The sequence below is a fragment of the Chanos chanos genome, chromosome 9, assembly GCF_902362185.1.
Source record: "Chanos chanos chromosome 9, fChaCha1.1, whole genome shotgun sequence".
NCBI lineage: Eukaryota > Metazoa > Chordata > Actinopteri > Gonorynchiformes > Chanidae > Chanos > Chanos chanos.
In genome coordinates this window covers 27,823,258-27,833,579 of record NC_044503.1, presented here as the reverse complement: position 1 = coordinate 27,833,579, position 10,322 = coordinate 27,823,258, and the positions used below count along the sequence as shown (strand labels likewise).

Sequence of the window (10,322 nt, the reverse complement as noted above, 5' to 3'; positions counted from 1 at the left end):
AATGCCTAGTCTTACTGCATTTCCCACAATGTTGCTCATAAGTTCACACTGACTCCTTTTCTTTCATTAGAACAACTGAATCTGCTGTTGTGTTTTTTTGGAATAACTTCAAACTGTTAAATTATGATTTTTTTTTTCAAGCGTTCAATACTTAATCTATTAAATCGTCAAATGTCATTATATCAATGTTGTCTTTTGAACTATGGCATCACTCCTAACTCCCTCTTAGATGTGGATGTTTTCATCTCATAACAATGAATACATAAGCTGATTTGTGCTAAAGTGAATCTAGGCCGAAATCACTTTTCTTATTCTGCAATATCAAGTAGCTATTTTGGATGGAGATAAATAAAGGACATCTCTAAATAAAGGCAAACAGGATGCAGTCATTGTTTTTTTCCATAAAGATCTTATCATTTTGCATATGGATCCCCCGTATGAACATTCCCTACAGTATGGCATGTGAATTCATTATAGTTGTAATATTAGTTTAAGTTGTAATATGGTAACAGTTTCACTTGGTTTTGGTGCATCAACAGTCATCATTAAAGTGTGTTTTTTATATCCTGTATGTAAATAAATAACCTAAACATATACTTGTTATATAGTTAATTGTGTGAACTCAATTGATTAATATTAGCAAATCCCTTGTTATTTGTCTTATAAATGAGAAGAGTTTTTAAGCAATGATTGTAAGTGATGGGATAAAAATGAATTTACCTTGTTGTCTTAAGTGGGGTAATGGTTGGTGGATTCCTGTACAAAGCAAAAGAGACATTTTCATTGTAGATTTACACACACACTGACTAGACCATACTCATAGGGATAAAATAAATGAATAACTTAATAGTCCCTTTGTTTTTTATTTCACAAAAAAGTCTGTTTTGTTCTAGAATAACTGTCTAAACTTAAATAACATTAAATCTTCTTTTCTTTTCTTTCTTTCTTTTTTTGTTTTTCTTTTCCTTGAAAGGTGTTTCCGCTGGACATATTCTTTTATAAGGTGAATGAGCCTTGGATCACAGTATGAAAAATATAAATGAATGATTATTTCAAAGATCAGAATTATAGGTGGTAAATATGTGATGGCTGACAAATGTACCCCTCGAGGTGAATGGCCTTTAGCCAGAAAAGTTATTAAGTTATTAGCTTTTTAGCTATATAAGTTATTAATTAATTTGTTGAAAACAGAAACTGTGATTTTTCACTCTTCGTCAACATTATTCAGTGAGGATTGTCTGAGCATGCCTGAATTGGGGTTCTACATCAATTAACATTTTTGTGATGATAATACCTTTTTACACATGGACCCTCGTCAGCCAGGCCTTCTGGAGACCTTATGAAGTTCTGCTTAGGCACAGAGGGACAGGGCAGAGTGTCATTCTGAGTCAATCCTGAAATGTCTATGGAAAAATAAAACAAGAACATAGTAAAAAGTATATGGTTTCTGCATGTGATTGTTGCGGGAATCTGAGAATGATAGACAGGTGCATCAAATTTTTAGTTTTGTTCTGTTTAAAGGTTGATTCAATGTTCTGGAGGTCAGCTGTGACAAAAACGGGCTTATTCTCATTGAGTACCTCAATCAAAGGTCAGAAGTTCATATCTTAACACTTACCATGCATGTCAAGGACTAAAAAGGCATCACCACCTTTAAAAAATGCTCGGTTCCCGAGGTTTTGTCTTTCCACGAAAAATTTTACGTTAAACCATTTTGTTGCATAAACTGTGTTGTTGCCCTCTTGTGTCGGATTTCCAGTCACTCGGGGGTTGTCCCACTCTGAATCTGTGGTGAAGCTACTCTGTCTTGACATACGCTGTTGGATGTGAGGGTTCTGGTCGAGCAGTACCAAGGTTACTTGTCTCAATGAACAAGGCCACTGCAGCTGATCATCATAGACCCCTGACACCAGACGCACATAGAAAGTAGCCCTACCTCGGAAGAATACTACACCTGCTTGGTAGCGATAGCCTTCAGGAGAATAATACCTGGGGCTATAGACAGCTACAATAGAAGTGGAATTCCAAAGCTCCTCAAAGTTTCTTATCTGCCAAATGTTGTGTGGACACTCAGTCTCTGACAGGTTAATATCATCCACAGAAAAACCACCAGTAGAATTTCCTGCTCCTTTACGTGATTCAAATTCCACCTGGAATGTTTTCGTAGCATTAAGGGGCACATTATGGAGCTGCCAGTAATTGGCTGGGGAACCTGAAAACAAAATGTGTTAGCTCAGACATATTTAATTTTCAAACATTCTGTAAGTGTAAGTTCAAAAGAATTGTATCCCTTGTTCTCTGTTATCCCTTGTCCTAATGTTAGGATATTTATGGTAAGTGCCAATATCAGATGCATGTTTAGAACACTACAGTCAGTGATGGAAGATTTACAACAACAAAAACAACAATAAATGAGGACAACTGTCAATACTGACAATTACAGTGTTAGAGCTTAAATTAAGAATAAACATTTAATGGCAACCTATAATTATAATTGCACAGCTGAGTTTTAATTTTCACCTGTGATCTGGCCCATCAGTCTGCGTGTTCCATTCAGGTCAGCCTCACTGTCAAACTCTCTGATCCAGATGTTGAGCTGGTCAGAGTCATTTCCACTGTGGTAATAGAAGAACTGCAGACACTGTACTTTACAGTCTCTGCTTGGTGTCATTGTCCTGGTCTGCAGTTTTGCTGTGTCACCTTCCTGACCATTTACTGTGCTGGAGTGCATGAAGAATCCAGCTAAGGATGAATAATGCAAATAAATTCATATTTATTTGGATAGGAACTGCAATTTTTTTTTTTTTTTGAAAATCCATTCTGAAGGCCATCTGAAATGGGACAGTTAAAACCCAGTTGAGCACCATTAATATTTCTGTGATACAGTCACATCACTGAGGTGCTATTAGCATGGAATCTCATGTAAAACATTTTGTGTGAAACAGTGACATAAAAATTCATCAGAATATTATTTTCACACAATATCCTTTGATATTTGAAGACATCTGATGTATCTGTTTTTATAACTTTTTTAAAACAATTTTTACTGAATCTGTCCTCACCGTGTGACTCACTCCCTAGATAAGTATGATCAGAATGGGGACCTCCAGTGATATTGGTTACTCTTTCCCATCCATGATCAGAACGAGAACAGACACTCATCTCACACAGACTCCCATTGTCAAAACTGCAGTGGTCCAGGAATGAGATGGATGCATCTGAGACAGGAAAGATAAATGAATCAATGAACAAAACAATTGGGGCTTCTTTCATACCAGAGGGCTTCAGCCTGTTTTGTCTATATTCACTTTCCAACTCCCTAAAGTTATCCACAAAGTCCTTAGTTTAAAAACCAGAGAATTATAATGTGATAATGAGACCTTGTTAATTAGTTGTTTTGTGTGGGTTTTTCTTCATGTCAGTGTTTATAAACCATGAAGAACTGACAGGAGAGGCCTGTGATATCTTGGTTGTGAGATCTTACAAGAGAGGGTCTTTAATATTACAGAGGGACTCAGAATGTTTACTGAAACATAAACAATAACTGTGTATGGAAATCAAAAATGTAATGGATTTTATTTTTTTAGATTGATACCCTACAGGAAACCTGGACAGTATGATGAAAAAGATTCTTCAAATGGTTAATCATTTCTATTTGGGGGGGGGGGGGGGGGTATGTATTGTTTTAATGCATATATTTTGTACACTGATGCTTTAAAGGAAAACTTGAACAGTACAACAAGAAAGTTTTTTGGAGTAGTTAATCATCTCTGTTGTCTACATTGTTTGTAAGATTATATTACAGAACACTTACTGCACTGATAGAGTTTGTTGAGTTCTACCACATCATAGTAACTCATGTCCAGTCGCTGACCAATCACATCTTGGAACTCAGGTAGCTTTGTGATAATGGTGGATCCATTTCCATTGGTGAAAGTGTCTTTCCCATAGTGCATCACAGAGCTGTAGTCATATGGACTACCCTGGGTAGTGATTTCACTCTGATTATACTTGTTGAAATTGTGCTCTTGTCCTTTATATAGTGAAAAAGAGATTTGAAATCGTTCAAACATTTGCCTTTTTATATCCAGCTCCTACAACATATTCACATTCTGGCATAGCATAATGTCAGTATAAATAATAACACATTATTAATGTAATTTTGCATAGGGACGTTGAGAATCATACCTTCCTCAACATTGTCCCAGACGATTGTGACATGCTCATCTCTGTCATATCTGGACTGTTCATGGTAGAAACCCAGAGCGTGAAGAAACTCATGTTCTACAATAGCAATGGTGTCACAACCCTCACCAATGGAGAGAACCTGGCCGTCAGTGACTCTTTTCCCGACATATGAGTAACACCTAGAAAATCAGAGATACAAAAAATTACTCTGTGTGCATGATTTAATGTTTCACCTTTAGATTTATTTCTAAATGAAAAATAGATGAAATAGATCCTATGAACTGTGTAGTATCTTAAGAGAAATCAATCCATCATTTTCATAAATCGCCTCATTTCTCGACTAATCATGTCAACACTTTCATTGACCATGGACTTAAAGTTATGATTGCTAAAATTTAAATTCAACGTCTGTTGCTGTCGTTGAAGCTACAACCTTGGGAGCTTCATGTATTTGTTTAATCTGGATTTTGTAATAGTGGGCTATGTGTACTGACTAGAACAAGTTTTTTTCGTCTGTAATTACCATTAATTGACTCAACAATATCTATTTACACCTTAGGAAGATTGAAAAAATGTACTTTTCACTTTGAATAAAATCCCCAACATATCTTTGACCTTTCTAAACTAATTTTATGTTGATATAAATCCACAGGTACTGCATATACGCGTGAATTCAAATTCATGGCCTGATGTGATTTTTAATATTTGTATTGATATTTTGAATTAATTAATAATGCCCCGTGACCCCAATCAGGGCAAGCAGCTTAGATAATGAGTAAGTGAATGAGTGAGTGAGTGAGTAATTAGAAATGACAGTGGCATGACCTTAGAAAATGAGAGGGTAGATTATGCATTGCTCAAGAAACATAAGGATCAAAGATAAATACCCATCCTTCTTTTCAACTGAGATGTAATAGTCCTCACTCTCCCTTGGCCTGAAATCAATACATGATTTCAACCTGAACTGTTCAAAGGCCCTCAGAATGACACCTTTGGCATTCATATCTGAAAATATCACAAATAAAGCATACAGAATAAAGATGGGAAGCCAGTTGCTGTTCTTGCTTGTATGACGCCCTGGGCAAACCCCATCTTCAGCGTCCCCGCCCCCTACCCCCGCCAAAAAAAATTGTGTGTCTGCCCCTCCATCCCTCCCACCCCCCTCCCCATTTAGTACTTCTGAGTGGGAGTCCTACTCAGTAGCCTGCCTAGCTCACAAACTAGAATCAGGGCACCCAGTCTGACAAGGTTAACTGACTCAAACTGTGACATGACATCAATGACGTAACGTGCAAATGAGCGATAGAAAACCAATCATGCAAATATCACCATTCCGAACTTTTTTTTTTTTTTTTTTTCTGGGGGCCCCACACCACCCCTTGCAGGATACTGCCCTGGGCAGCTGTCCGTGTTGCCCATACCTAAATTCACCACTGTGGGAAGCACAGCAAATACAAGGGACACAGTACAGTCAAGTCACAAGAAAACAATGCTATGGTGTCATTATTCAATACACTATTTTACAAAAAAATATGCCAGCAACTTCTCTTGCCCAGAAAAACAATTTCACTCTGCTTTTCTTTTTGTTATGTACTTTTTTCGTTGATATTTTATTTATAGATTTATTTATTTTTCTGCAATAGCTAACATTAGCATTTCGGCATAATGGGCAGTATGAATCCTGGCTAAAGTTACTGATACAGCACTGAAAACCTGTAAATCACTTCTTTTACCGAGGTCCTCATTCAGTACATAGGGAACAGGAGACTCCCATCGGTAGTCATCTCCTAAAACAGCACTCCTCTGGTTGGTCTGTTAAACAGATTATTCACAATATCATCTCATTTTAGAATTGTCAGAAGGCTCTTACGTGATTCATTACATATTACATAAATTGATATTATTTATCAAACTGATATTATTTATTGATGTTGTGTAAGCTAAAGAACATTTTTCACAAGAAATTTGATTTTTTTTTTTTTTTTTTTTTTTTATTTAAAGGAGCTAACCTCCAAAATGTCTCCTTCTCGAAGATTTAAACCTGGGACAGAGGAAACTATGAATGAGCTTTTCAGCATATATTTACACACAAAATAAATATTTATGTTTTGTCTCAAACATATATAGTCTTAAAAACTCCTTTGGTTAGTTCTCACCTTTGTTGATCTCGGGAATATCACGGTTTCTATTAACAACATCTGCTAAGATAAACAACAGAAACAATGTCTGGGTATTACTTTTGAAAAAAGAAAGGAGAAGAGATGATGAAAAGATGAAATAAAATGATCTTCTGGTTGGGCATTTGGGTGATGCAGCAGAAAAAAAAAAGCAACCCTTACAGAAACCCAGCGACAGTGGTGAGCAGTTCTAGGGAGCTATGGTATCTTACACTTGTAAAGACATAAAGTCCTAACTGGAGAGATGTGTAATGTGCTTCCCTTCAGCTTTGTCCTTTTCTTCTTTCTCTCAACATTGCAACATAACAGAATTTGTACATAACACTACCGCGTCCTCTAGCGCCCTCAGGCTGTCTCTCACTACAACAACGCGACACAACAGGAGCATAGCATGAAGTAATTGCAAGGGAACTGGCAACCACCAAATTAGGATAGAAGGGGGATAAAACATCAAAAAAAAATCTTTCTGGTTCAGGTTGTTCTCATTCCCTGCGGTGAGCTTCACTAAAATTAGACACAATGTTCTTTGTAAAATGGCAGATAAATTCAAATTGGGGAACAATACAGTTCAAAGAGATTATTCTCCAAACAAATGAACCGTATCATCACATTGCACCACTTTCTAACATTTTATCAAAGAAATCTTTCTTTCCGTGTGGAAGACTAAAACACTTCAGAAGTTGCAGTTATGAATAGTATCAAGCATCTCAGGGATTACAGATCATGTGCCATAGCATTTAATCAGTAGCACACTGTCATGCCCTGGGGAAAAACAGACAGCACTTATAATGTTGTGCTAATGAATCCCCCTTTATTGTCATTAGAGTACAGGCAGTCTCTTGACTGGGCATGCTGACTTTCAAATTCATTTGGGTGGAACTGTAAAAACAGTCAAGTAGCAAACAGTAAAAGCACATCACACATGAAAGATCATTTAAAGCAACAGCTCAGTGCATTTGAACAATCTTTGATGCAGAGCATTAATGTGGCATATGCATTTGTGTCCCCCCTTAAATTATAATTTCAAGAGATCTTACCTGTTTGTCCTGAGAAGGGCTGAAATCAAGACAAAAAGTAAAAAAGCTGAGAATGTTGCCTTGACAAATGTGTCTATTCAGTATCAGAATAAATTATATCACATATGTTTTTAAAGATAAAATAGTATTGTGACAATTTTTGTCTTGTACTCACCACTACCAGAGCCAAAATATTCACCAAGAAAAAGGCTTGAAAGTACATCCTCTCAGTGTTTCACTGTGTCAAAAAAGGAATAATAAGTAAAAAAGAGTACAGCTATCTTTGGACAGCTAGATCACTGTCTTACATATTGACAAGAGCTTTACAGTGTTAAATCACTGAACCATCGTATCTGCATGTAATACTCAACGTCTGGCTGTAATAGGTAACCCTATGAAAATCCCTTCAGAGTAAATTCTGCACTGATTTTACAGCATTAACTCTAACATTTCAAGGTATTTAGTTACCATATTGTAATTAGCAAATTAGATCAACAAAATGTATTTGTTTAAAAAATGCATCGAAGAACCTGAAGCTCCTGGATCTCTTAAAAATTAGATTGTGATGTAGTATTCAGATGTTTCTGATGGAGACAATTCCCTCAACCTGTTCAGTCTCGTCTCAGCTGATCTAGTCGAATAGTGCACTCTCATAAGGCAATATGTAAATTATGCTTGACACTGAAATATTTTACCACATCGGTATTTCCTCATTCTGAGCGTCAAGAACCAGCTTACGTACTGGAGTTCCATATTCTTGACCGCACCCTGTTACGAAAAGTCTACCCCCTGCTCTGTTTTCATGGTCTTTGGAAACGTTAAGGTCACTTTGAAACCAGTTATTGTTGTCTGAACTGTATACAATAACTTGATTATCATACTTGGCCAAAGATAAATTTGGTATTTGAGTGCTGACAGATATCACCATTGTTGCTGTATTAAATGAAAGCAAAAGTATGTTCACAGAATCATGCCTTCATTTTCTTCCCAGGTAACACTATATGTTTGATACATACACATTGAAGATTCTAGATATTGCACTCAGACGTAAAGTAAATGAGTCCAAAGTAACTATTTATTCAGTTAAGAAAAGGGAAAGGAATATAGTAACTAGTTCAAATGCCTTCAACAACACTTTTCAAGGTTTCTGTACTCTGCCATATAAATCAGAATATTCTGTACGTATTGGTGACTGTCATTGTTGGGGAGTAATTAGTTACATGTAACTGTAAATGTAACTGTAATCCGTTAGAATTACTGAGAAAAAATATGTAATTAAATTACTAATCACAATGTTGGTCATTACCAAGGGGTTACTCACTCACTCACTCATTGTCTAAGCCGCTTATCCTAAGTAGGGTCGCGATGGGTGCTGGAGCCTATCCCAGCGCTCATGGGGTGAAAGGCATGGAAACACCCTGGACAGGTTGCCAGTCCATCCAAGGGCAGACAGAAAGACAAATACACTCGCACACACATTCATACCAAGGGGCAATTTAGTGTCTCCAATTCACCTAACCTGCATGTCTTTGGACTGTTGGAGGAAACCCACGCAGACATGAGGAGAACAATGTCCATGTAAACAGCTGCCAATATGGCTAGTAAATACCAGTTAAACAATGACTACATAGAGAAACAAAGTTTCAAAACAGTCTGTAAATAACTACAAAATCAATTGGACCAATTAAATGGATTTGTTAGCAAAAACTCCTCTAAATTATGCAACTTTGAATGTTTGTTTGCTTGTTGTGTTTTGTTTTGTTTTTGCTTCAAGGGGCATGGAGTGGAGCTACCAGTTTTGGGTGGTTATTTAACAAATTTATTAATTATTGCTCAAATGATAGCAATCACTGAAAACTTGATGATTAGACCAGGAGCAGTTCTGTCACTGGCCTGTTACATAGCACACTGGGAAATATGAAAATGACGGCATAACAATAGGTGAGTTATTATCCTTATCATTATAAATATTTCTGCTTTTGTTTACGACAATGAAAATCATGTGTACACTTCTCTGGAACTGCCAAGTCAGGCTGAGTGAAAACCAAAAAGACTGCATTCCTTACTGTGTAATTATGTCTTTGAACTCAGCTGCCCTGTTGTGAACTCAGCTGCCCTTTTGTGAAACTTTTCTGTTGTGTGTGACACAATCACAAACTGAGAGAGAGAGAGAGAGAGAGAGAGAGAGAGAGAGAGAGAGAGAGAAGCAGAGAGAGAGAGAGGGAAAACTTCAGTTTTCCTGAAAGTCATCCTGACACGTTTCAGCCTGAATTGCTCAAAAGCTTCCAGTATGATATTAATTGTTTTTGTATCAGAGGGGAGAAATGTGATCAATGTAACGTGCACAGAGTCTTAACTGAACAATGAGAATCTTTTGATTTCACTCAGATTCTTTTCTAACACACATCCACATGTTGTCTCTAAATATATTATTAATCGTGCCCAACACAGAGCCCTTCAAATGCTCTGAAGACAAGTAGTCACCTTAGGACAATCTGATGATCTGTACTCATCTGATAATGTAACACCAAGTGCAACGTTTGGAACATATTAAGCAAATTTCTCACCCTCTCTTCTGTTCCTTTCTGTAAAGCACTGTAAAAAAAAGAAACAAAATTAAATGCAGCAAAATAAAAAGAAAATGTATTTGGAGCAGATCATTTTGAAGCAGATCATTTTCTCGTGTATTTGTTTGTTTCTTTGTTTAGGCTCAATAATTTACATATTCCACACATTTTGTCATGTATTTGCTGCAAAGTGTTTTTCCTTCTGGCCACGAGGAAAACACAGAGAGAGAAGAAAGTGAGAATAAGGGAGAACACAAAGGGCTCAGAGAAAACAGAGAGAGAGAGATAATGCTTTACCTCGACTCCTCTTTACTCAAAATCAGTTGGGTTGGCACTGAGATCCCTAGATGATAACATGGCATTTTGAGTAATGA

The 10,322-nt window shown here is 36.8% G+C and overlaps 1 protein-coding gene across 1 annotated transcript; it reads right to left on the bottom strand.

Moving 5' to 3' along the window:
- Nucleotides 1–729: 729 nt before the first annotated feature.
- Nucleotides 730–6,266, bottom strand: LOC115821550 (meprin A subunit beta-like). The gene is made up of 10 exons (XM_030785365.1): nt 6,198–6,266; nt 5,922–6,000; nt 5,076–5,193; nt 4,189–4,367; nt 3,815–4,033; nt 3,063–3,218; nt 2,521–2,742; nt 1,619–2,212; nt 1,303–1,403; nt 730–756 (listed from the first exon to the last, which is right to left on the bottom strand). Exons 1-10 carry the CDS (start codon nt 6,264–6,266, stop codon nt 730–732), a joined length of 1,764 nt encoding a protein of 587 aa, XP_030641225.1.
- Nucleotides 6,267–10,322: the final 4,056 nt, after the last annotated feature.